The sequence below is a fragment of the Pteronotus mesoamericanus genome, unplaced genomic scaffold (genome assembly GCF_021234165.1).
Source record: "Pteronotus mesoamericanus isolate MK-2021 breed Mesoamerican mustached bat unplaced genomic scaffold, CSHL_Meso_final contig_182, whole genome shotgun sequence".
NCBI classification, from domain to species: domain Eukaryota; kingdom Metazoa; phylum Chordata; class Mammalia; order Chiroptera; family Mormoopidae; genus Pteronotus; species Pteronotus mesoamericanus.
The window spans coordinates 30,978,854-31,006,793 of record NW_026555078.1 but is presented as its reverse complement, the minus strand read 5'-3'; the positions used below and the strand labels follow the sequence as shown (position 1 = coordinate 31,006,793).

General features: G+C 35.5%; 1 protein-coding gene across 3 annotated transcripts in view; it reads left to right on the top strand.

The window, feature by feature from the left end:
* The first annotated feature begins 210 nt into the window (after window positions 1-210).
* TMEM260 (transmembrane protein 260) overlaps window positions 211-27,940 on the top strand; it is a 61,082-nt gene continuing 33,352 nt past the window's right edge. For 2 of the 3 annotated variants that reach the window (XM_054567514.1, XM_054567513.1), the window contains exons 1-5: window positions 211-472; window positions 5,784-5,815; window positions 6,552-6,703; window positions 23,184-23,361; window positions 24,519-24,632. In XM_054567514.1, coding sequence (XP_054423489.1) covers window positions 313-472; window positions 5,784-5,815; window positions 6,552-6,703; window positions 23,184-23,361; window positions 24,519-24,632 — 636 coding nt within the window. In that variant the 5' untranslated portion in view covers window positions 211-312. Of the gene's footprint in view, window positions 473-5,783; window positions 5,816-6,551; window positions 6,704-22,902; window positions 22,970-23,183; window positions 23,362-24,518; window positions 24,633-27,940 lie in introns of those variants that run through there. The other variant, XM_054567515.1, reaches the window with a different exon arrangement.

Genomic DNA, 27,940 nt, shown 5'->3' with positions numbered 1-27,940 from the left:
CGGTGCCCAGGGTTGCTTTCTTAAGAGAAAGTTACCCCTATTATTAGCTTTCTTAAAACAAAGTATAATTATGTAAACCTTAGCACCTGAGAAAACTCCCAGGGCCTGGCTCCGGCGAGGCCAGGCATTTTCTGCTCCTCCTGCGCCGGTGGAGAAAGGTGCGGTCCGGCCTGTGGCGGACCGACCCGGAAGTCGCACCGCCGCAGGGACTGCGTTCTCCTCACACTTAGCCCGGGGAGCTGCGTGCCGCCTGGAGTCCTAGGCTCACCGGGTCCTCCCTCCTGAGTTCCCCTTCCTGAGCCGCACTGGTCGATGGGGCTCCACAGCGACGGCAGGGGCCCGGCCCCGGGGCGGGCAGCCCGAGTGGGGCCGCGGAGCTCCGGGGGCCTGTGCGGCGCTGTCGCCGTGTTCGCCGCTGTGGCCGCCGTGTACACCCTTACGCTGCCCCCCTCGGTGCCGGGGGGAGACTCGGGTAAAGTACTCTCAGGGTCGGCCCTCCTGTGCCTTTCCCCGGGTTCACACTCTTCGCGCCAGGTCTGATCCGCTTGCGCCCTCCATCCACTCGCCGGTGCCCAGGGTTCTGCGTTCCAGAACCAACTCTGATTTCTTTAGTTCTCAGGCTTTTGAGACGGGGCTTGTTAGTTTCGTCTGATGGGATTTACCGACCTCTCCCCTTCCCCAGATCATTTTTCTGGACCTGCATTTTGCTTTCCAGTCCCTTTTAGTCCACATGTATTTTACTGCGTGCTTGTTGTGTTCCAGACAGAAGGAGCTAACAGTACTAGTGGACAAGGATCATGGAGAGTATGCGTATGCTAGTGCTGGTGGAGAGATACACAAACTACTGAATAAACAGCTGCCTATTAAGTGGTGATTAAGGTGATTAAGGTTGACAGAGGGAAATGTGATTAAGAAGGGGGTAGCTAGTGCCTTTATTCCTTTATTTATTTTTTGTTTTGGTGCATTTATTGGGGTGACTGGTTAAAATCACATCTGTTTCAGGTGTACAATTCCATAATACATCATCTATAACACATCCCAAGTCAAGTCTCCTTCCATCCCCATTTAAACCCCCTTTCCCCTCTTCTACGACCCCGCAACCCCCTTTCCCTCTGATAATCACCATACTGCTGTCCCGTCTATGAGGTTTTGTTGTTTAATCCCCTCACCTATTTCACCCAGCCCGGCAGTCCCCCTCCCCTCTGACAGCTGTCAGTCTGTTCTCTGTTGATGAGTCTGTTTCTGTGTTGTTAGCTTATTTTGTTTATTAGATTCCCCATATGAGTGAAATCATATGGTATTTACCTTTCTCTGTCTGGCTTATTTCACTTAGCATAATGCTCTCCGCATCCATCCATACTGTTGCAAAGGGTAAAATTTTATTATTTTTATAGCCGAGTAGTAGTCCATTGTGTAAATGTACCACAGCTTTTTTATCTAGTGGCTCCTTCTGAATGGCTAGTCAGGAAAGGCCTCTGGAGAGGTGATGTTTTCATGAATATTGAGAAGGAACCATCCTTGCAGAATATTTTGGGGAGAATACTTAAAATAGTGGAAGTCAGGTTGAGGTTTAAAGTAAGCTACTTCTATTAAAAAAAAAATCATGACTCACAGGCCATTTAAATCACATGCATTGTTTTGTATTGGGTATGAGAAACAAGGTCCAGGTTATTTTTTTGCTGTCAACTTGAGTGACCATCCAATAATGCCTAATAATGGCCAGTAATTTTGTCAGAGCCCTAACTTCAGATAGTAAACCCATATATTGAAAAAGCTGAGGGCACCACTTACCTTTGCTGCATAACAAGCTACTCCCAAGTTCAGTGGCCTAAGACAATGAATGTTTATTATCTCGTATTTTCCGTAGATCAGGAATCCTGGTGCTCTTTAGTTGGGTGCTATTTCTCAGGACAAGGCTGCTGGCAGGGTTTGGGTCGGGGCTGCAGTCCTCTCCAGGCTCAGCCTGGGGAGGATTCGCTTCTAAGCTCCATCCAGGTCTTTCCCAGGTGCGTCTGGGTGAGCTAACGTCTGGAGGGAGAGACGGCCCCTTGTCATTTGGTAACGGAACCTTGGAAGTGATATACCACTGCCCTGTTTTAGTCATGGAAGTTAGTAACTCCAGTCCACGCCCATCCAGTGAGAATACCAGGCGGTATCATTAGGAGTCATCCTCAAGGCTGCCTACCACGTTTCAGGGCCCTTTAAGTTCCATTTTCATGTCATTACCTTTATTCTTTCAGGTCCTATTGAACACATAGGAGGATTGTTTCACTAGTATAGTGGGGACGGAGTTACCATGTTTCCAAGGTTTTATAGTTTGAGAGTATTGACATTGGAGAGTATTAGTCAGGGGTTGGGTAGTTCTGTTCCTTTCCAAAAAGAAAACCCCTGACACTTACCCCGGTTGGTTGAGCCTGAAGTACGGAGGTGGGCTGAATGATAATTAACGCTGAGCACTCGCTAGGTGCCAGGCACAGTTGTAAGTGCTTTACAGGGATTGTTATTTTAACCCTTACAGCTGTTACCCTGTAACGTAGGTACTGTCAATATCTTTTTGTAGAGGACAAAACTAAAGCCTAAGCTGTGTCCAGAATCACCTATCTAGAAAGTCAGGGCAGTCAAGAAAAGAACCCAAAATGATTGACTTTAAAACACACTCTTAATCTCTACTGTCTGTGAAAGAATTTCACAAAATTGTTAAGTCCATCATCTCATATATAGTGATATTTAAAGTCTGTTTAAAATCTATGATTGTTTCCTTGTCTTTATTAATACTGTTTTAATTTCCTCCAAAAGAATAAAATTGTTTACTTGAGTTATTAGACTTTTGAGGTGCTGTGATTTCTTTAGTTTGGCTCTAAATAGTGGTTGCTGCTAATATTTTTATTCATTTTTAGGAACAATAAATAAACATCCAACTATTCCCAGTAAAATATGTATGACTATATCTTTGATACTTTTGTGTTCGTTGAATTGACTGTTTTTCAGTGTTTGTGTTTATGAAATATATTTTCTATCAATAAACAGAACCCATCTCAAAACCAATATAAAGCATGTATTCTTTTAACTGATAAGTCTTAAACTGCACTCCATAAATCCATCACATTGTGTGGTCTTGCCAATGTTTTGCACTCCTTGATAAGTTGATTTATGGGCAGCAATGCTCATAGTCCTTTGGAGGAGAGGGTGGGAATCTAGCCTTCACTTCAATTTGTTATTCTTGGGGAAAACAAATTCACATTAGGATACTGGCTTTAACAGACTTGGTATATGACAATATAGTTACTATAAAAAGTATAATATAAAGGAACCTTTTTTTTTAATGTTAAGCATCTGCTAACAACTCTGAGCTTGCCATCCATTTGTGTCCCAGACAAAAAAAGGTGTGGTTCTCAAACTCAAATGTACTTCAAAATTGCCTGGGAAACTTTGGCCCTGATGCCAGAGGGTCTTAGTGTAGGTGGGTTTGGGCTGTAGTCAAGAAATCTTTGTTTTTATAAAGCGCCCAGATAATTCTGATTGCAGATGGTATAGGACTTAAATTTCAGGAAATCGTAGTGTAAAAGGTTGGGAGAAGGCAAGGACCCAGGAGGATCTTTGTTGTTTTTAGATTTTTACTATTCATTTACCCTCTTTTTTGTATTATATTCAATTTTAAGGGTAATATTTCCATTTAACTCTACCAAAGATGCAGTTATAGGCTATGAATAGTAGTAATATCTTCTATGTACAGATTTTAGTTTAATTGATAAGAGTTGATGGAAGTTTGTCACATTCCAGATTTATCCTTATACTAACAACTGCAGCACTTGCTAATGATAAAAAGAAGTTAGAGAAAAATGGGCTATATTTGTTAATGTTAAATGTAATTCTGGATTCATTTTAAATGGAGGAGAATGACTAGTGACCTTGAAATTTTGAACTTCACTCTACTTCATCACACCTATAGAAATTTAAGAACAAGAAACTGATTAAAACAGTTTTGGACTAAAGCCATAAGAACGATCTCATTCTAGAGTAAAACTGTATACTTGACAGTAGTTACAAAGGGAATAGTCATTCTAGACATTTTTAGACAAACAGTTTCTTTAAAAAGTATGTAAGATACAAAAAGTACTTCTGGTTTCTAAGGTCTTCTTGACTATCTCCAGAAAACCTAAAAGATGTCCTTAAGTAATTGACTTAAGCAAGCAGAATCCCTTTGGGTGCCTTTATGGGGGTTCCATGATGCAAGCAGCCATTCACCTAAGAGGGGTGTCTGAGTAGCAAGGATGACAATGTGATATGTCTTTCTGTCAACCTCTATGTTTGGAGCTTGGATTAGTCTGTGGCCAGAGCAGGGTGAGGTGGTGATGCCTTGACAGGTTCCTGAAATGGGTAGGATAGTATTCTCAAATAACTTAGTGGGAAAGACAGCAATGGAAGCAGCTAGCCAGAATGTGAGCCAATCTAAGTGCTAAATAGAGAGGTTCAAGCAGGTTCTATGAAGGAAGAAGTGATCGATTCTAGCGGGTGAATTGGCTGGGGTGGGGGTATATGTAAAGGAAATGCGTCATCGGGAAGGTGGCAATTGAACTAGGCCTTGAAGGATTTAGGAGGGAATGCTGGGTGAGAAAATGAGTGATAAGAGGCACAAAACAGGACCATTCCAGAGGAACAGTGAATAATCAGGTTTGACCAAGGTGAGCATGGGTTTCATGGCTATAAGCCTTGTGAAGGGAGCTTGAAGCCATAGTGGGCTTGCATGTCATGCTGAGGAATCTGAACTTCATTGAGTAAGCAGAGAGCAGCCATTGAGAAGTTTCAGATGAGAGACATGATCTAGGCTTTTTAGGGGGTTAGAGTAGTGAGTATTGGGGGGCATTAATAAGTGATTTCAGTATGAAGATGAATTGAAATAGAGGATTTGTCGATACTATTGCTGTAGTACAGGCCAGAAAAGGTAAAGGTCTACATTGTGGCTAGGGTAGTCAGTAAGAATTAAGAGTATTGCTATGCATTTAGGAATAGCAAATGGACATAATACATTTCCTAATAGATAATGTTCATAAATCATCAACAATATTGATTTCTTAAATTGTACGTACTACAGTGTATAGGGATGAGTCAAAAATAGTCCCTGTGCTCTGCATACTTATTAACAAAACAGGCATTGAATTAACACATTATAATTTTAGGAATATAAAGGACTATGTAAATAGTATAATAACTTAATGGTTTGAAAAAATATATCATGGTAGTTGGAGCTTACCAAAGTAACCAGGAGCAAATACACACTTGGAAATTGCTTAAAGGTATCCAACATAATTAATGTAGAGAAGGTGTTAAAAGGTCAGTAGTAGGGCAGCATGGCACACTTTTGGGAGTGTCCAAACCTCAGATGTCTGCACATTCTACATTTCGTAAGGTTACATCTTTCTAGACAGTTTTGTACTACCTTGTTGAGAGAGAACAGCATATTACACTAATGCTCTGTAAGAGTTTTTAAAAATATATTTGCAAGTGTATACAACTTTCAGGAGGAGAAATGAGCATTTTTGTAAAAATAATATTCACCTATATTTTTGCTGACCAGTTATTAAAAGCTACCAAAGATAGTTTGTTCAAGAAGACCTAAGGTAGAAAATATTCTTAGACTATTCATGCTGTTAAATCTCTGCAGATTTACCGTTTTATCCAGTCAAATTAATGCAAAACCCCAATGCAAGCATTCGGATTTTGAAAACTTTGGAGGAGTGTCATTTTCTAATAGTAATTATTGGTTTTACATTATTTTTTCACAGGGGAACTGATCACAGCCGCACATGAGCTTGGAGTAAGTATTAGTTTTATTGTTTAATCAATGCTCTCATTAACAGTTTTAGGAATTAAGAAAGTTTAATTAAGCATGGAATAAAGTAGATTAATTTATTTTTAAACCCCAGTTTTTAGTAACTTATAAGTACAGTACGTGACAATTTACTTTAAGTTTTAAATCCAATTAAACTAAATTATAAAGCAAAGCCTTTCCTATATATACAGTAGCTGGCTTATTATCACCCCAAATTTTGTATAAGCTGTGGAGAATAAAATAAATCGGGTTAACAGTTTTAATAAGTTTATTATTTAATAAACTTTATTATGGTGCATGATCCCTTTAGGCAAGACCTTAGGACTGTCAGCATGGTGGTAATCCGATAGCAGTGTGGCCTTTCAACTTGCTAACCAGTACGGTATTTCAGAACCTGCTTTTTTTCAACAGCCTTTTAAATGACCCTAATGTACTGTGAACCCAGAGAACAAACTGCTTAAGAATTGACAATGAAATATGTCACCCTTTCTCTAGGTGACACACCATGTGATAGACGCTGCTGCCAAATCCACTAAAGAAAATATTTATTTGTATTGGCACAAAAGGATTACAATAGAAAAACCACTATCCAAACAGTTAGTCATTGGCTCTTAATCTTTACACTTGCCTGAGGAAAGGACTACTTTTCAATTAAAGCCCAGTGTGACCTTTCCTTTACTAATAGATGAAAATCTTCTAACTGTTGTGGATTTTTCCATAGGTTGCCCATCCTCCTGGCTATCCTTTGTTCACACTGGTGGCTAAATTGGCAATTATACTGTTCCCTTTTGGTTCCATTGCCTACCGAGTCAATCTTCTGTGTGGCTTATTTGGAGCAGTAGCTGCATCGTTACTTTTTTTCACCGTTTTCAGGTAAAGTAGTTGATTAGTTAAAATCCATTTTAACTAATTGGAGATGTAGTTTTCTTACAACCTAAATACATACATTAAAAATGATTTTTCTTGTTTGGTTTTCCAATATCACTCAGGTGACTGCACTTTCTTAATTTACAGTAATTTCATATGCACTTGACCCCTTAAATGATTACACAATTCGTTCCGCTTCATACAGTGGAGAGAAGGTGTCACCAGTTCATTATCACAATTCTCTGGTTAGGCAGAACTAATAAGGTTTGTCATTTTATGAAGATGCAGATGGGCCAGTTTAATTCAACAATACGAAGTTCATCTTTGGGTAAATGGTAAATATCCTTTAATTACACACAGTATTGTTGATGGGCAGCTGCCTATCAGGTTCAGAGCTAATAGTTAGTTGTACTGTATTTAAATATGCACATGTGGTATACTTTTTGAAATGAGGCCGTCAACTAAGGAAATCAATTTGAGATGTGGTTTTAGTAAGGTTTCACTTTCTTCCCTTATAGCTGTAGGGAAAATAGGCAAATTAGACCCCTCTTATTTCATTGATAGAAGTCTTTCTTAGCTTTGAAGACTACCCTGCTTTTAAAAAAATGGGTCAGTTTAGGATATTGATAAACTCATTTGTCTTTGCTTTTTCTGTTTCCTTTATTCTTAACTCAGTCTAACATGCCTAAAAGGATTAGAGTGAAAAATACAAAATATATTTCCTACAAATGGAAAACCAAAAATTAAAAACACTTCTTTCAAAAACGATTGCAGGTTTGATTATAAAACAAATAATTGTATGTAAATACAGTATAATTTGAATAGACATGATATCAAATGCCATTTTAGAGACCAGTGTTTTATTTGTATTAGTCATAATATTGCCCATAGGCTAAATTCTTTTCTAAATTCTCTTGTGATTATTTACAATAAGGTAAAAAACATAATTATGATTCTATACTTTTAAATCTATTTGTGGAGAGCTTTTAGATTCAGGTGTTAAAATTGTTGGTTGATGATTAAATTATTATCTATATTATTTAATTTGTTTCTATTTTAGTCTTATAGGTTTTCAGTGATAGCCAAATTTTTAAGCATGAAATGTTAAAATTACATCTGCTTGGACTGATTTGTGTTATGAATATTTTCTTTTTCTAAATGATTAGAATAATCTTTATACGAATTGTTTGAGTCTTTTGTAATTAAGAATCTGTCATTATATTTGTTGATAGGAAAACTTTTATTTTTAAATATTTAGGTTGAAATTTAGAATTATCTGTTCTGTACTGGATGTGTGAGTTACTAATTTTTGCAAGACATTTAATACAAAGACATTTAAAGAAAATACTTGTATTTAGATAGTTCATCTATATTTTAGAAGATCATTCCTGTAACACACATATTTAAATGCTGTGTGGATATAAATGTCATCTATGCAAATAAAGGGATTTGTTTCCTAGTACTTTTCCATGTTTTTCAGAATATTAATTGCTGATGCCATTCCACATGAAAACCACTGTAAAAAATCATATGTAAAAATCTTTATTTTTTTATAGAATCCGAATACCTTTGGACAATAGTTTCCCTTTGAATTTTCCATATTTTAAAATAGGTTTTATTAATTATTATTCTTGATTATCATGGGTCTTAGAGTAGCACACTAGTCTACAATCCTTTTAATACACAGTCTTAATGATAAATTTATAAACTTGCTGATACATGTTCTAAATCAAAAACTCTTAATGAGTAAACTGGATATTTGAGTTGTTTTAGTAATATAATACTTTGGAAAAGTTGCTTTATTTCAGAAAAGGAATCTAAAAATAGTATCTCCGACATACATTTTAATATGAAAATACTTCATTATTTTGAATACAAATAATTGACAAGGTACACGTCCTTTGGGAACAACCTAGTTCAAGTGGCAAATCTGTTTTGTCAAACAATAGACACCCTTCAGGAAAGAGCAAGCCATCTCTATGGTAATAGGACTAACAGTAGCCTATTGATTGAGTGGAAGAAGACATTATACAATGTCAGCTGGCTTGTTACAATTTCATTTGTTGTATGACCTGAACTTAACCTTTAAAACCTTTCTTCTGTGAATATAAACCCAGCAGCAGGACACAGTTTTTGTGCAGCCATTACGGTGACGGCTTTTTTCCAGGCCCAGCATACCGGAAATGTGTGCCTTTCCAGGTTGGCTCCCGTGTCCGAATTTGTTTAGGAGACATTTTACTACTTTATTCCTTTACACAGCAAATCATCATTCAGTTTTGTTGTTGAATATTGAAGGGTTTTGATCCAGGACACCGTTTTATTCTTTCTTTCCCCCATCACTTAAGAAAACATTACTGTACATGTGGGATTAATGCTGACTGGTGTGCAGTAAATTAATTCTTTTAACAGGTTTAGGGTTTTTTTCAGGTAATTGTTCACATAGCATTCACTATATTTAGCTCTTGGGGTGGACATAAAGGCCTTCTGTACCTTTTAAACAAAGATTGTATTTCAAAAGCAAATTTCTGTTTAAATGTGTTGATGTAAAAAGCTCCATTTTTTTTCAGTAAACATGACTTAGATCGAAAGAATGATTTATTTGTTCTTTCCAATTACCATGTAATTTTTGCTTCTCTTACATCTTTCTCTTGCTTTTAAAAGCAGTCAGATGTCATTAACACTGCATTTTTTGGTCGTTCTTTTCTAATGGTTGTCAAGAACTCATTTATATTTGCTTTGCCCTAATGTGGAAAGCATATGAGTAAAACAGCACATTGAAAGCTATCTGTATCACTGTAGCTTATTGAATTAAAAACAGTAAGATTGTGGCAGTTGTTTCTGTATTTATGCATTGTCCCCTTCAGGGGTATTTTTAAGCATGCATTATATTAAGGGAGTTTAATCAAATACATTTAATTTATGTGAAATAGTACTCATTTTATTAATGTGTACATCTGTGCATTTAAGCCTATGTAATACAGTTAGTACTTTACAGGAGCTGAGATTTTCTCTTTGAAGGCCATTAAAGTAAATGATTTTTGAATTTGATAGTATGATATTTAAAATGATAGATTTGAAATTCATAAATCCCATTAATACAAGCTAAAAAAAGTTATAATGGAAATAACTAATATGAATACCACTTAGCATTGCCTTGCACTTGAATTTCAAACTTATTTTCTAAGAAACATCAAAGTAGGTCTTATATACTGAGTAAGGAAAGAATACTGAAATCACTATCACTACTAAACATCAATGTGCTTACATTTAATATGTTCTAGTATCATTATAAGAGAATGGTAATTCTCTTGATATTTGATAGCATTGTATAAAATTTCTTTACCTCAGGGAAGATTTAAATTGTTTTGATCTCTGATGAGGGCATACTTTATCATTTTTTTTGGTTGTTACAAGGCAGAGAATATAATCTCAACAGGCTTGAGGGTCAGCATGTTTTTTTCAAGCTCTCAGAGGCCAAATGGAACTATAGAAGGATTCATTCAGCAGTATTTGTTGAGTACCCACGTGAGTTGGAGGTAAACTTGTTTTAGTTTTTATAATCAAAATTTAGTGCTTATTTTAAAAACAAAGTCACTAACCATTAAATAAGCCATTTTTCAAATTTTTTCTTAAAGGGACTGTTTCAGGAAATTTGTGTTAAAAAAACTAACACCACTAACATTCAGTAAAAAATCAGATCTCTTAATGTCAAGTATATATATGAATATTAATATTAATTGAAAATATATTGAAACTATGCCTGTTTTCTCCAAAGAACCTGCAACTAACTTCAGTAATATTTAAATGTCGTCTGGAGGATTATTTTGTGCCAGTAGTTTATTTATGAAGTATTTAATTTTTTATAAGTTATATATTTCTAAACATTATGCTTCTGCTAAAAGTTAATTTGATTAAACTTTTGGAAAGGGAACACTTGATTCTGAGCACTATATCTGCTAGTCTTTTAACTTCAGCTAAGATTCCATTCAATAAAGAACAGAAAAATGCCATACCTTAGAGAATGTAGGATCTCCTGTTTAAGGAACATTTGGATTTTTCAACTCAAAGAGTACTTTAGATTATTACCATAGAGAAAAATATGGCTCTGCCTAATTTCAGAAGGAATAAATAGTTGCCAAGTTTTTGCAGTTGAAGAAGAATGGAAAGTACTGAAGCCTTAATTTCCATTCAGAGAATATCTATCTTAATATGTGGTTAATTGACCCTATATTTCTCTCATACTTGTATTAAAATTGCATTGACTCAGACTGGTTAAGCATATTAAAGAGTTTGGTTCATTTGCATTTTCTTATAAGTAGAGGGGCATATTAGGCTCAAATAGCAGCACTTAATTTTGAAGGGAAAAAAGCAGGGCAAAACTCTTTTTTTTTTTTTTTTTTAAGACTGTAGACTCTTTTCTGACAGCTAGTCAGAGTTAGAATTAGTTCAAGGAAATGTTAATAATGCACTGCCTGGCCTAATCCCTTTGATATCACCAGGTATCCTCCTGTTCATGGGTTAATTGCTTTAAAAGCCAAGGCAATATTCTGAGCGGTGGGCCGCTTCACCTTTTCACAGCTGTTACCATTGAGTGACAACTAAATCCCATGTGTAAGATGAGGAAGAGCTCAATCTCCAATTGGGAGAAAATTTATGTAAACCACAATCCCTTCAGAATGTGCGGAAGTCATAGACTTTCTTGATTTACTCTGCTTTTCCCAGAAAGCTCTATTGTTCACTTTCCTAAGTCCCATCAACCCTTTGTAGCAGAATATCACAGCGGCAGCAGATAGCTTGAAATATATAAATGCTATCATAGCTCTGATTAATAGCAGTGCTTATGAGTCAAGTCTGATAACAGTGCAGCTCTCCACTCAATTTCAGATACTGCTAATGGAATCTGTCTTCTCCAATTGTAATATGAGAAGGCCTAATTTGCCATGGAGCTTGGAGCTGTCACCAGTAGGGGATTGTGGGGTCAGATGGGAGCTGCCAGGTTTTTGCCCTGCAGCTTGTATCTCTCACTTTGAATAGAGCAGCCCCCTGCCTGCCAGTTAGCTGATAGGCCGCCGTGGGGTTTATGCCACTCTATACAATGGGAAAGGGCTACATAGGCTGACTTTATAATTGTGCAGCCAGCTCATATTTCCACAGCTACTGTGCTGCATAATTTCTAATAAGTGGTTTTAACAAATGTCAGATTATGAAAAGTTTCCTCAATTACAAAAACTTATAAAACATTTAAATTGCTAAATCTGTTTCCTGCCGAGCTTTTGCCACTGGAACTAGTCATCAGTCATTATGGCTATAATAATAAATGCATATATTTCTTAAAACTACAAATAAAATTATAGATCATAACTCTTACAGAAATAGAAAACAGGCTTAATGACACTAAGATATACTTCATAACTTTACATAACAAGACCACTTAGTACTAATTTTTTACTGTTCATTAATTTGGTTAGAGTTGCTCATGAAAGTAGTTTAATACCCTCATTTTGTTGATTTTTGTTATTTCAATCTTAAATTTACTTCATATGCTTTAGGATCTTAACATTTCTTAAATTATGCAGCATTTTTCTAATTTTGAGTTAAAGAGGACTTAATGTGATGCCTTGGCCAGTGCCTTTGAGAATAATATGCTGGAATATGCTTTCAACCAATTTTGATTTTGCTGCTGAATACAAAATACACTATCAAATTGAGTAATATTGAGGTCTTACGTGTTTTTAAGCATTTCAAACAATATTGACGAAAATCTGTAATTTGGGAGTTATTTTAAACTAGGCTGTGCTTAAGAAGATAATGCCTCCCGTTGTGCAAGTTATTTGGCATACTAAGAAAACTTAGTAAAATGTAAAGTAAATAATGGTCATTTCTCTAAAGCCCAGTTCAGTGTTTTTCTTTAGATATTCAGGTATAAATTGATAGGATATAATAAAATGAATTGTTCTAAACTATGAATAGCTTTCTCATTGATTGCTTAATGCATAAATCTTACCTGTAATGGAAATTGTGTGATTACATTTTATTTATGGAAGCTATTCATAATCTTATTCCCTCCATTTCAGCGGTACTTTTTTCCTTTTTTTTTTTTTTTTTTTGAAAGCTTTTAAGTACCCCACCCTATTTTATTTAGTGGTTTAAAATCAGGAATATTACTTCATACTTTTCCTTTTAGTGTACTGGTGATTGATATTTATATAGCTGAAAATTCAGGGTAGAACAATTCTTTTCCTTTTGATTGAATCTCATGAAATAGAACAAACCTTGGTAGGATTTTATCTGGAGTGAAAGTAAATTTTTATAAAATGTGGGAAAAAAGGACTTATTTGCAAATTTATTAAAGGTGGAAACGTTTTACTTTTTTTACCTGTGGTGGCAGTGGCTTCAGAGATAGATAGATCTGTAATATATCATGTCCTAAGTTATTGATTTATGTTCATTAGATATAAACCGAAAATGAAAAGAAAATTTAGATTCCACTGCTCTCTAAATGGCCACCGACTATAATTTGCGTACAGCATAACTGACACATATTAGATGCTCAGTTGCTATTTGTTGAGTGTTGAGTTAATCGCCTCTGAAAGAGAAAGGTTCAGCAGTGCACCTTTCTTTTCAGTAGGTTAGCTTCCCAGTTTGACCATTCTCCAGGTACACTGGAGAATAAATATATAATTGGTAATTATGTGAATGAGCTAGAAGGTAACATTTATATAATTTTCATGATCAAGGCCCAGAAAGATAAGAACTTGGGAGGATGGAGACGGTAGGTTTGCGATTAATTATATCTTGCTTCACCACACTGTAATCCATTGCATTTTTTTTTCAGTCATCAATTAGAGTTGACACTAAGAGTAATTTATTTAACAATAGAGCCCAGGTGCTGCACTGTGGCCTTTGTACTGGACTCCACTTACTTCAAGGAGTTTTCCATGTTGAAGGAAGGTAGTGTACTCTCCATGCTGGGTTCTTTGCATGCAAGAAACACTGAAGACAAATACATTCATCGATTTTATGAAGCACATCAAATGTGTATTCTGAAAGAATTTCAGATTTCTGTTATTTGCCTTTTGATGGAGGTTTATACAAACATGTGACTACACATGAAAATCAAATACCATGTAGTGGAAAGAAAAATATACCTTATCATCAACAGCAAACCTGTGTCAATGGTGTAAACTATAACCCTGTGATTTATCTGTTGTGTCAACAGATGAATAGTATTCTATCAGTGAGAAAACTACTATGCATGCAGTACCTTTATAAGGAATCTTATCTAGGCCCCATGGATTTTGTGGACCAAAGAGAAGGCAGTTAACCATAGAATTCTGAACTTGACATTTGTTAGGATGCTCTTAATAGCATCACATATTCCTTACCCTGTCCACCCGCCAGTGTAGAATCTCTACATTTACATTATCTGGGTGAATTTTAAATAGTTGATCACCCTTCCCATACTAGCTATCATACTCTTGGTGCATCTTTCCTCATTGGCTAACCATATCGTGTAGAATATGAACTACAAGATTTTAGTATCAATCCAAGTAAAAAGCAATTAGGTAGATGTATTTACTGTAAATATACTACAAAATATATTTATATTTTAAAAATAAAAACAAATAAAATATGTAATATAAAATATGTTTATATAAAATAGAAGATACTTTAATAAATTTTGGATTGCTGTTTTGAATCATCATATCATTGATTTACTCTGTTAGTATGAGACCTTGAAAGCTGAGCATACCTTGGTGACAACGTAAAACTTTGATTTTGATTGTTAGTGTTGATGTGTGACTATCTTTTACAAATCATTAGTTGTGTTATTAAAATAATCATAGTAATGGTAATTGATGTGTGATCTTCATGTAGCCTCATTAGATGTTATCTCTGTAAATCAGGTTAGGTTCTAAAAAGTTGTATTTTATTTGAAGAAATGTGTCCTTTGACCTTCTTCTATGAAGTTCTATGAGAATTAGATTGAGAATAGAAACTTTTTTCATCTTATATCTAATTTATAATAAGTGTTCTTAAATTAACATGGAAGATAGTTTAAACTATTTGGCAATTTAGTAGTGAGTTCTGGTGAAAAGACTTCATGCTATTCACCATCTCATTTGAATTTTTCTTCTCTTTCTCCAGTTTACTATTAGTTTTGTTGAAGTAGTTTCATCAGTAGTTTTCTACTGAAGTAGTTTCAGTAGAAAAATGTGTGTCTTTTAATTTTAAGATGTCACTCTACACATTAAGTGTAAATAAATACACATTAATTCCTTGGTTGCTTTTTAAAAATAATAAGCATATTTATTTAAAACAATAAAATGAAAATTGAAAGTAGGACTCCTGGATTACCAAGTGAAAACACATGGTGTTTTCCGATTATGTCATTTTTAATTTAGAAAAAGCCATCAGACTTTAGTCTCTGGGTAAATGACAATTATTTGTCTTTTTTGTAGGATACATATGTATAGTCCATCTGTACATTTGACTTATGGTTGGTACCAAACAGCTTATTTTGTGGGCTCAGAACAGCAATTTCATTTAAAACTCATGTTTAAGTAATAATGTGAGACTGGACATTTCTTCCATGTAGTTCTACAAGAAAGATTACTTAGCCAGAAATTTGTACTACCAGTTCATTTAATAGTATGATACACAGTCCAATTTATGAATAGTGTTTCACTATACCTACACAATTTAATTCTTTCAAAAATGTTATAAATATATGTTGTAGCCCTTTCAGGAAAATAAAAATTCTGTAGAGTGTGTGTTCTGGTTAGAATTATTCCCCAAAAGAGTTCGATTATAGCTAATTTGTTTTATCATTCACCCCAGGGCACCCTTCATTGAAAGGGATCATAATTGGCTCATAAGATAGCAAAGCCCCTAGCAATCAAAGTAGACAGTCGATTAATTGGAGGCTCTAGAAATTCTGTAGGTTCATTAGATTTATACCTTTTTAAAAAACTCATAGATAATAAAAGTTTACTCTATCATCCCGTTTGCTCAAAAAGTTTTAAGACTAGATTTGTCTCAAGACATTTTCATCAAAGTGAATTTTGCAGCATCAATTAGGTAAGTCTTCTGTACATTTAATGTCTTTTTTCTATCTCAAATTCACAGTGGTTTACTGATAGGGAAGATTCATTGATATTTGGTTCGATAAGATATAAGATGGAAATTCTGAGGTATTTTGTTTGAAATATAAAACTTTGAGAAAATATAAGGACTTCCTTTACACATTAGTATGTGAAAGGCAATATGAGTAACTGTGAACCTTTTGTATTTTATTTATTACTCCCTTTGAAATATTTATGTTACAGACACAGAGTAAATCACATAATATGAAAAATGCTTTTTAAGTAAATTTATTATTTCTGTATTCTTGCTGAAAGAATATTTAAAAGCTTGAATGGAAGTACAGAATGTTGAAATGATTATTCCTTAGCATCTGTAGGATATATCCAAATGGCCATCACTTTTTTTAAAAATTAATGTAAAAAATCAAAATAAGTCCCTAAATATTCCCCTAATTTATTTGTTTCTAATTTTATTTGTTATTTTTATAACAGTAAAGCATAGCAGTGATAAAGGTCGTGGCTTTTAAATGAAACAAAATTTACCCCAATACCAAAACATCTTTCCTATCCTTTTTTTTTTGGAATAAAAAAAATTAATTTTTAAATAATGGCAGAAGTAACTTTATAAAACATCATTAGGGAAGTGGTTTGACTTAGGTTGAAGTAATTAGAAGTCATTGCTATTTAGAGAGCAGCAAAAACTGAAGATAAAGTATGACTGAAATAAATTTATACGTGGGGAAACATTTCATTTTCAAAAATCAAATATCTTTCCTAGGGACACATACATAGTAAAGTGAGATATACTTTTAATTTTAAGAATGCACTAGTATGCTGACATAGCTATCCACTGGAATCAATGGCCCCAAAGTAATTCTCTTGGCTTTGCAATACATTACTTAGAGAATTTTAAGCTCCTTATATCTGGTTTCCTTACTATGCTTTGATTAGGTTACAGTTAAACATTTCTATTCTTCAAGATTGTATTTATTTAGAAATATAGAAAAATCTGTCTATTCTGTTCCCACTTAATACATTTAATGAGCATCTGGAAAAGGGGCAACTACCCTAGTCTTAGCAAAAGTACAAAGTACTTTTTGGAAAGGTAATGCTTATGCTGAGCTGTAAACAATCGGTGGAAATTGCCCAAGTGAAGGGAAAACAGTTCTGGATACTGAGAACCTCACATGCAAAGAAACCCAGAGAGGGAGAGAAACGGTTTTTAAGTACGGGGACTTCGAAGTCATTTAGTGTTGCTGAAACACAAAGTCTGAGCTGTATTATATCAAAAAATGAAGCTACGGGTGGGCTAAGATCTTATCATAAAAGGTTTTGTCTATTGTGATGAGGAGCTTGTAGGCGGTTTTATAATAAAAAAGGAGTCATTGAAGGGTTGGAGGCAGAAAAGTACAAGATCAGGTGTGTTTCGGATCCGTTACTCTGGAGGCAGTGTACGAAGCTGCTGCATCGATGTGAGCCTGGGGTGATGATGACAGCTGACACAGGGCAGTGGTGGTGTGGATGGCGAAAAGAGGATGAGTTTTTCAAATGCTTGTGAAGCAAAATTGGCAGGTTGTGATATGTTCAACAGGGAGAGAGGGAGGGGATCTTTAGTGGTAACTCCCAGGTCTCGTCTCTTAGGCAACTAGGTATATAATGAAAATCACTAAGAGAACATATGAGCCGGGGGCATTTCAGGAAAGGGGATGAGAAATTAGTTTTGCACATGTTGACGTTCAAGTTCTCTGGGATATCCAGAGTTGGAGTGGCTCTGTGGTCGCGTGTATAGCAGCCAGTCAGAGATGTGTAAGTCCTGAATTAAGGGAGAGGCAGTGCCGGAGACAGACTTGGTTTCTTCAGTTTGTAGCCGGCAGTTGACATCAGGAGAGTAGACAAAGCCACTCAGGCAGAATAAGTAGAATGAGAAGAACAGTTGCCTGAGAGTGAAATCTTGGGAAACAGTGGCTTTAAAGGAGTTGGTGCAAGGAAGAGGAATCATTCGGAGAAAACACAGAAGGCAGATCCAGAGCCATAGAAGGAAAACCAGAGGGATGAGAGGTCCCAGATGTCAACACAGTAGAGCTTGGCTGAGGGAGTGATTGACACAGCAGAGAGGTCCCAAAACCCTACTGTATGTGGCAGTTAGATGGCCGCTGGGGACCTCAGCAAGAGCAATGTCAGTAGAGTGCTAGGGTGAGAACAGAGGGCAGAGGCTGCAGGTGTGAACCGTGAGAGGCGAACACTGTGCCTAGCCATGACCCTGAAACTTCCCTTTGTGAAAGCATCCTGACATGTGCTTGCTCTGTAGTCATTTAGCCCTGTCTCAATACAGTGGAAAGAAGCCTGCTCAGGTAATGCAATATGCCTTGAACAATATAATGGGACTGCCTACCTACAGAGTCCGTGAATGAATTGAAGGCCTTCTCCAAAGTCTTCAGACAGTCCTCATTCTTACCATTGCGGACATTCTTGACTTGTCAGCAAGGCACAGACTTGGCTTGCTGTGCACTGACATGGGGCGTCACATCTCCTTGTTAGAATGCACGTGATGTCGCGGCACTGGGCCACACGCCTGTCTGCCTGCATTGCACGCACCCTGCAGATTTATTCATGTGTGGTTTACTGCTTGTCTTTCAGGACCAATACTTAGTTTTCATGAAAATTTTAAGATTTTGAGAACAGTTTTATTAATCTGTTTTCCAAGATGGGTTACTTTCAACAGTAGAGCTGCTGCATCCTTCAGGTTGATGTCCCCTTCCCCAACCACTTTTCACCCCCTGCGTGACTTCAGCTTTCAGTCCACTCATTTCCTTGAATGCCCCTACACTCGTCTTCCATTTAAATGAGACCAAGAACCCTTTGCTCAAATCTTGTTGTCTCCTCCATCTGCCCCCTGTGGCTTTACTTTCTTCTCTATCCAATGTAGGCCCCATGGTTCATGACTCTGGCTCCCTTTCCCTCGTCGTTCCGACGTATCTACCTAGTGAAGCCCCTAACCCTGGCTCGGGCTGCTGCTGGCTTTTCCACAACCATGCAGACTGTGCAGTGCAATGCAATACAGTGGATGATGCTGCCACTCCACAGCCACAGGCCCTGCAGTCTCCAGCCTCTGCTGAGCACTGAGCGCTGCCATCAGGTCCTTGTTGTGTGTCCCTCTGTAGCTTGTGGAGTTTTCCCTCAACGGATGTCTCAGAGTATCTCTACTTTTCCTAATCCACTAGTCTGTACATGTTACATGGTCAGCAAATGACGGATTCTGAATCTTAGCATAGAGCAAACCTTTAAAGGCAGTGTGTTCAGATATGTGCATTTTAAGGGACATTCACAGTTTGATTTATAAAATATACTAAAAACTTTGTACATTTTAAGTGGATGAATTATATAGCATATGAGTTATATCAATAAGGTTCTTTTTTTACAAACTGAAACATTCACATCTAGAATTGAAAAAAAAAAAAGGGAAAAGAAAGGGAAGTTGGAGAGCCCAGGGAATTTCTAGGAGGGCTGGATTACTAGGCTGTGAACCTGAAACATCCATAGTCCTAGGCAAGTATGTTCTAGTGAAACCACCGCGGGCTGGCATCTCTGGACACCAGACACCACAGCTTACCTGGATTCTGAACATTGCCCTGAAAGGTCTGCCAGTGTTTTCTATGGAAATAGAAAACATGGTGGTAGAAATGCCACCAGCCATGTCTGAATGTAACGATCCCCATCCCTGCTTCTTTGCCTCACCAGGTTCCAATTGAAAGAATAGAATGAGTGCTTCTGACAGGCCAAGCCCAGGTCACACACCCATCCGTGCCCTAGCTTCTAGCTGCCAGGGGCCTGGAGAGGTATTTGTATTTTCAGCATGTATACTAAGAGGGTGCTCTGCCTTGTAAGCTGAATAGGCCTCAAGCGTAGAAAGGGACTTTAGATGTTGAGCAGAAAGCTTAACAACTAAACAAAAGATTACCCTTTCATCTTTACTTTATATTAGGACTACAGTCCAAATTCCTTTAAGACTTAGTTTGATTTCTAAGTGAACTCATTTAGATGCTAAAAAGATCAAGATTATAGGTTTGATTTCCATTAATGGTTTTATAATCAGTTACCTCTCTTCTGTAACCTTACTCAGCAGTCTTAACAAATCATTTCTCTGATACCAGGGAAAATCAGTTGTAAGAATCTGTGAATTATTCTTTGCCAAACCACCCTGACCTTAGCGTGGGAGGCGGGCGGAGACTCCGATTATAGGCCTTGCCAGTGTAGGGTTAGTCTTCAGTGAAGTGCTAATGTGTGTAGCAAACAGTGTAAGGTGACTGAATAAGTCTTATCACTGAAGTTGATCATTTTACCTTACTCTTTTCAATTTTTAAAACCGTATGAAATAGTTGAAAAGGCAGTTAATTCCAATAATTAATGCCAACAATTCAAACACTTCAGGATGTCTTCCTGAGCGTAATAACGTGTTAACAATCATTGTAGATTAATGAGTCTTGAGTTTTCTTCCTGAGAATTCATACGTATCAGGACTGTCATCTCTTTTCAACTCTCTTTAGTTAAGTGATGGTTTTAAATTTGGACTAATTGCCCTTTCCTGGTTTAGGTGGGGGAAGGGAAAAGTTAAAACCAGTCTTGAGAAATATTGAATACAATTCAAGCCGATAGTGTGTTGTTTTGATAAAAGAGAAATAAAAACAATCCTAATAGTTGACAAAACTCTTATTCTAGTCTGTTCTTCTGTCCAGGGGATACATATTTAACCAAATAAAAGTACATTATGTCATTAATATAGGATAAATTATTTGACATTAAAACTAAAATAACCATCTTTTACCCCATAATGCAATGACACTAAATAGCTAAACTAACAGTTTGAATACTGGTTCTGTCACTTAATTGCCATAGCACCTTGGAAAAATCACTTTACCTCTCTGGGACTCAGTTTCTTCACTTGAAAAGAAATAAATAGCACCTATATATGGAATACAGTTAAAAATTAAATTCATTTATATATGGTAAGCATTTAGAATAATACCTGGTACATGACAGGCAAAAAACTCAATAAATAGCAAATTATCTGAGGAATTTGTTGATTTTTTCTTTTAACTTTTTTATTTTGGCATAATTTTAGATTTATAGAGAAGTGGCCCAACCTCTGTTATAACCTTCACCCAGGTTCCCCAAGTGTTAATATTCTACCACATTTTCTTTATCCTTGGTTTGATGTGTTTTTTTAAGCTGCGGTCATGGTACTCTTTTACCCTTAACTGTACTTCAGGGTATGTTCCTTAAAAACAAGAACATGTTTTTGCAGATCCACAGTGCAGTTCTTAAAATCAGGAAATTATCATTAATACAACATCATTGTCTAATCTATAGACTTGATTCAGATTTTACCAGCAGTCCCAACAACGTGCTTTATAGAAGAAGAAAATCCCAGACTGTGCCTTTTATCCTATTGTTATATCTGTTTATTCTTAATCTGGAACAGTTCCTCAGGGGTTTTTGGTCTTTTAAGACCTTGAAATTTTTTGGTACATATAAGCCAGTTATTTTGTAAAATGTCCTTCAATTTAAGTTTGTTCCTTCATGTTTAGACTCAGGTAATGCATTTTTTGGCAGGAATATCATAGATATACTATTGTGTTCTTTTCTTTGAAAAGATTGGGAAGCATATGATTATTTGTCCCATTACTGGGCTGTTAACTTTGATCATATGAATAAGAAAGTGTCTGCCACTGCAGGGTTAAGATTTTTCCTTTTGTAATTAGTCTATTTATGGGGGGATACCTTTAGAGTCTGCACATATTTCTGGTACTGCAAAACTTTACCCACCGGTATAGTATCCATTGATTATTATTATGGTTATCAAATGGTGATTTCTAATTTCACTGTTTCTTATACAGTTATTAGGTAGCATCAAATGGACTTTCTCTTTTCCCCCATTTATTTATGGCACTATGCATTCATAAATTCTTACCTATTCATTAGGTTACAATCTATTATTTGTAATTATTTTGATGCTCAAATTATCGCCATTTTGGCAGGTGGGAGCCCCTGTTACCAATCATCGATTGGTATAGGAGAGGCAACCGATCGATGTTTGTCTCACACATCAGTGTTTCTCTCCCTCTCTTTCTCTCTCCCTTCCCTTCTCTCAAAAAATAAATAAATACAATCTTAAAATAAAATACTTGAGTCAAAGGTCTTAGGAATACAAATTAAAAAGAATTTGGAAGGAAGAAATGACTTTAGTTTCTTGAATCAGCTTAACTGGTAGAGTGGACTCTAATGAAATAAGAAACTGATGATTTTTATAAAGGAAAGAAAACAAATTGCAAAGAGAAACTCAAAAGCAAATTTGGCGATAATAAAATTTTTATTTATACTTTCTTATAAGGGTTGATTAAGAACAATAGAATTACTCCATAACTTTTTTACAAAACAATACAGTTAAAAAGTAATGATGTGGGGCCATATAATATCATAATTATTGGATACATTAATACTTGATGAATTTTTTTAACACTTGTTAGACATAGATATTTGTAATAGCTTCTATTTTCATAGCTTTAGATTTATAATGTAATAGGAAGTTGTTTGGATTTGATATGCACTAGTATATTCAACCATATTACCAGTCTCAAATCCTATCTCTGAATTGAAATCTAGATTCCTGATTGATTTGAAATGTACGGCCCTTGTTGGCATTTGGGAAGGTGAGAATATTGTTTCCAAGTGTAGTATTTGATTCTTTTTGTATTATTAAAATTCCCATACTGATTTGTGTCTTTAAAATATATGTTGTTTTTAACTTCAACTCTGTGTAAAGAAGAAATCAAAAGAAACTAAGAACTAAGCTAAGAATTTAGCTAACAAGATCTTAAAACCACCAAATATTGTGACCAAAACATACTTTGCCATACATTGGGAGATGAGTGTAGAAAGTACCTAGATCCAAACATTCCCAAGAAGTGAGATGAGAGTTCCTGAACAGATATTTGTCCTTTCGTTAATTTTTCCAATTAAACACATTTCAGTCTTAACCAGATTATCATTCTTTGTGGATATAGCAAGAAAAATGACACAGGTTTGTTATCTCTCTAGCTATTACCTCTTCAGGCTTTCTGAACTGGCTTGAATCCTAGAGGTTACATCTGAGAACTAAACCTCATTTCATCCACAGGATGCCAAACAGGTTTGTTCATTTGTTTGTTAATAGGTTAATATATGGACTTCCTAATTAAAATCTGTTGAAAAATACTATTACATGAAGGAATGAATTAACCATGTAATGTGCTGGGATAGTGCTGGGTGACTGTCTGAATTTCTGCTGCTACAGTTTATAAAAAGGAAAATAAAGTCAGTTCTTTTTGTTGGGAAAGAAGATTTCATGTTATCTGTATTTGCAGGCTTTCTGGCTCATATGCCGGAGGAATCCTTGCTGCGGGGGTGTTTTCATTTTCTCGTCTAACATGGCAGTGGTCCATTGCAGCAGAGGTTTTTAGCTTAAACAATCTGTTTGTGGGGCTGCTTATGGCTCTTACTGTACACTTTGAGGAGGCAACAACTGCAAAAGAAAGATCAAAGGTAACTGTTTTGATCAAAGTGAAATCACTTTTTGTTTTAATTTTTACGTAGATGCTGAATTTCTTTTTAACTTTGGTTTAGATAACTGTTTATTCTGATTACTGTCAAGGTAATTTATGTATGTTAAGAAAGAAAACATTCTCAGGTCTTTTACTGTGAGCCATGAGGGCCTTTATAAAACACAGGATTTTCCCCCAACTTGGAGTTGAAAAGTTTTTTGGAGAATGAGGGGATTCTGAAATCTCCTTTGAGTCTTGTGGGAAAGACAGGCTCATTGGGTAGTTCCTCCACCGTGTGTGTGTGATTATAAGATGCCAGGCTCTAGCTTGACCACTTTAAATTGTATATACCATTATAGTACGTTGACGTATTCCCTAATTGCAAAAAACAAAAAAAGATCACATTTGTACTTTTTTAAAGGGAGATACCAGATGTAAAAATGAAGCAGTTCAGAAAAGATAACAATAAATTCAAGGAAGACTCTATCATCATGATAATTTGAAACATGAAGGAAGCCTGTCTTCTAAGAGCTTACAGTCTACATTGTGCCAAATCATCTTAATATAGGCAGTGTTGTGTCATTAGAGGATATAGAACCAAAAAACCATTGTGGTTTATCTGGAGTTTCCGTAAACAGATCTGTGATGCTATTAGAGGTTGATTTTTTTTGTTTGCTTAAATAAACTTTTTTCTGATTGTGAAAATAACAAATGTTCAAAAAAAAGTAAAAACACTACTCATCGATAACCAGATTCTAAATAAATAGTGTTATATTTCATTTATCTAATTTAATAGAAAAAGTAAAGCAAAGAACTGCTGAATTTTAGTTACAGATTTTACTCAAAGAAGAATTATACAATATCCTATTACTGTTAGGACTTATCTAGTTATCAGACAGGACTTTCTGAAATTTAGTTTGAAGACAGTCATTTAAGGTCAAACTGCAATGATTTGATGAGAATGAAAAATACTAATAAAAAATAATGGTGATAAATATTAGTGACCAGTAAAACATGACTCCTTGGATCTAAACGATTGATTTTTAACCTAGCCTGTGGTATGCCTGGTTTTACTATAAAGAATGGCCTTTTACTATTGTCTTACTTAGAGTTTTAGGTGTACATTTAACTTGGTTTTTCTCTTTTATTTATTTTCAGATAGCTAAAATTGGTGCCTTCTGCTGTGGCCTTAGCTTATGTAATCAGCACACAATAGTACTCTATGTTTTATGCATAGTACCATGGATTCTCTTTCGACTTTTAAAAGCGAAGGTAGGTTTTAGAATTTTGTAAAATTGAAAATTCATAATATTTTATTTAGGCCCAGGATAACATATATGGCATCATGGGGCTTTAATTTTTTTTCAGTTTTATATATTACATATTATCTTAGTCCCTAACAATATTTAAAAAGTAGGATTTACAACAATTATGCAGTATTGAACATAGTGGCATCTGGCCTATTTCATAATTTTCTTGCAGACTCTGAATAGCCCCTTGATGAAAATAGGCTAAAAGTAAAATTTCTTAATTGTTTTATTATACATTCTAAGACAAAGGATAGTGTATTAATGACAGTTCATTCTTTCATCCAGCTGTTTGTTGAGTGCCTGCTCTGTACCAGATGCTGCTCTAGGTGCTAGAGATTCAGCTGTCAACAAAACAGCCCCATCGCTACTATTGTGAAATAAATAATAAGTCTCTGGTAAATAACAGTTCCATTTTCTCAGATTTCCTTAGAATTAAAATGATTATTTTAATTTTTTTTTTGAAAGGAAAAATGACTACTGATTTAAATGGTGGTATAAAACAATATAGAAAAATTACTTTGCTGGGGAGTAGGAGATGTAGGTAAAGAGAAGACAGGTAGCTGAGTTAGACACAAGTGTTTTGAAAGATAGAAGCTCTTTATTCTGTCCGTCTTTCTACCAGAGGTCAAAACAGTCTATGTACAAAGCCAGTGCTGGAGTAATTTTACTTACTTTGTTATTTATTTGTTAATTTTACCTCAGGCACATTGATCATTTTATTATTTGTCACATATACCCAGCTACCATCAGAATTATATTAGAAAAACACATATAATAAAGTTATTATATAGAAATACAGAAATAATTCTATCAAAGTTTTAGGTAATTGTATTTATTGTATTTTAATATATTTTATATGTTAGCTTCTTGGCAACAAAGCAAAAAGAGTAATATGGAGTTATAAAATTTTATTACGTGATAGAAATAAATTAAAAGGAAACATAATTGACAGGAAAGATGCACTTCTTAGAACTGAATGTTGTTAAGTCAGTCATGTAAGACCTTATGTAATAAATAGTTAACAGCATAATAGACACTTTCTTTATAATGGCCTTATAGAGTATGCAGCAAGTTCTTTTATGGTATTTTATTATATAAGCTCTTGATAAATAAATGAAGATATAACCTTAAAAGATATAACTCAGTGAAGACTTCAGGAGGCCCAGGTATTTTTCTTGTGAATTGATGGATCCACAGATAGGGATGCACTGACATCCTGATACCAGTCATCGTAGCCAGGCTTCACTTCATTGTTTTCAGCTTTACTGAGATATAATTGACATTTAACATTATATAACTTTAAAGTGCACAATGTGATCATTTAGTGTATGTATATATTGCAACATGATTACAACAGCTTCATTACCTCACAGTTATGATGATGTGTGTGTGTTGAGAACTTCTGAGATCTACTCTCTTAGCATCTCTCAAATATACAGTACAGTATTATAACTGCAGTCACCACGCTGTGCATTCTGTCCTCAGAACTTACTCGTCTTATAATTGGAAACCTGTACCCTTTGACTCCTTTCACCCATTTCCCTCACTCCGTAACCCCCACCTCTGGCAACTACCAATTACTCTGTTTCTAGGAGTTCAGTTGTTTAGATTCCGTATGTAAGTGAGCTCATACAGCATTGGTCTTTCTCTCTCTGACTTATTGCACTGAGCATGATGCCCTCAGGGTCCGTCCATGTTGTCGCAAATGGCAAGATTTCCTTTTTTATGGGTGAACAGTATTCGATTTTGTACATGTATTTATTCTTCAGTGGACACTGAGGTTGTTTTCATGTCTTGGCTATTATAAGCAATGATGCAATGAACATGAGCATGCAGAGACAGTGATTTCATTTCCTTTGGATAAACATGTATACCCAGAAGTGGAGTTGATGGATCACATGGTAGTTGTGTATTTAATTTTTTTAGGAACCACCATACTGTTTTTCAAAGCATCAATTTACCTTCCCACCAACAGTGCCTAAGGGTTTCTCTTCTCCATTTCCTCATCAACACTTGTTATTTCTTGTCTTTTTAATAATAACCACTATAATAGGTGTGAGGTGATAGCTCATTGTGGTTTTGATTTGCATTTCCCTGATGATTAGTAGTGTTGAGCACCTTTTCATATATCTGTTGGCAATTTGAATATCTTCTTTGGGAAAATGCCTTTTCAGGTCCTTTACCCATTTTTTTTTTAAGTCAGACTATTTGTTTTTATTTCTTTGTTTGTTTGCTATGGAGTTTGATGCGCTCCTTAGATATTTAGGATAGTAACCCCCTTAGCAGATGTGTGGTTTGCAAATGTTTTCTCTTATTCCACAGGTTGCCTTTTCATTTTGTTAATACTTTCCATATCTCTGCATAACCTTTTTACTGTGATGTAGTTCCACTTATTTATTTTCACATTTATAGCTTGTACTTTTGGTGTCCTAGCCAGCAAATCATTACCAGGACTGAAGTCAAAGAGCTTTTTTCCTACATTTTCTTCTAGGAGTTTTATGGTTACAGATCTTACACTTAAGATTTTAATCCATTTTTGAGGAAATTTTTCTGAGTGGTATAAGATAAGGGTCCAATTTCATTCTTTTGCATGTGAATATCTAGTTTTCATTGGTCTTTGCATTAGTTTTTATGCAGTTACTGAACTGTTTTATAATATAGTTTGTAAATAGGAAGTGTGATGCCTCCAGCTTTGTTTTTTTCCCCTCAAGAGTGCTTTGGCTATTTAGGATCTTTTGTGGCTCCACACATATTTTAGGATTCTTTTTAATATTTCTGTAAAAAAATTGCCATTAGAATCACGATAGGGATTGCATTGAATCTGTAGATGGCTTTGGGTAGTATGGACATTTAACAATGTTAATTGTTTCAATCCATGAATATAGGATATCTTTCCATGTATTTGGATCTTCAATTTCTTTCATCAGTGTTTTAAAGTTTTCAGTGTACAGATCTGTCATATCCTTGGTTCATTTTATTCCTAAGTGTTTTATTAGTTTTGATGCTATTATAAATGGGGTCATTTTGGGGGTTTTTTTGTTGCGGGGTAGTTCATTGTTAGTATGTAGAAATGCATCTAAATTTGCATGTTGATTTTGTATTCTGCAACTTCACTGAATTCATTCATTAGTGTTAAGGTTTTTTTTGTGGAGTCTTTAGGATTTTCTGTATATAAGATCATGTTATCTGCAAACAGAGACCATTTTAATTCTTCCTTTCCGATTTGTATGTTTATTTCTTTTTCTTGCCTAATTCATCTGGCCAGGACTT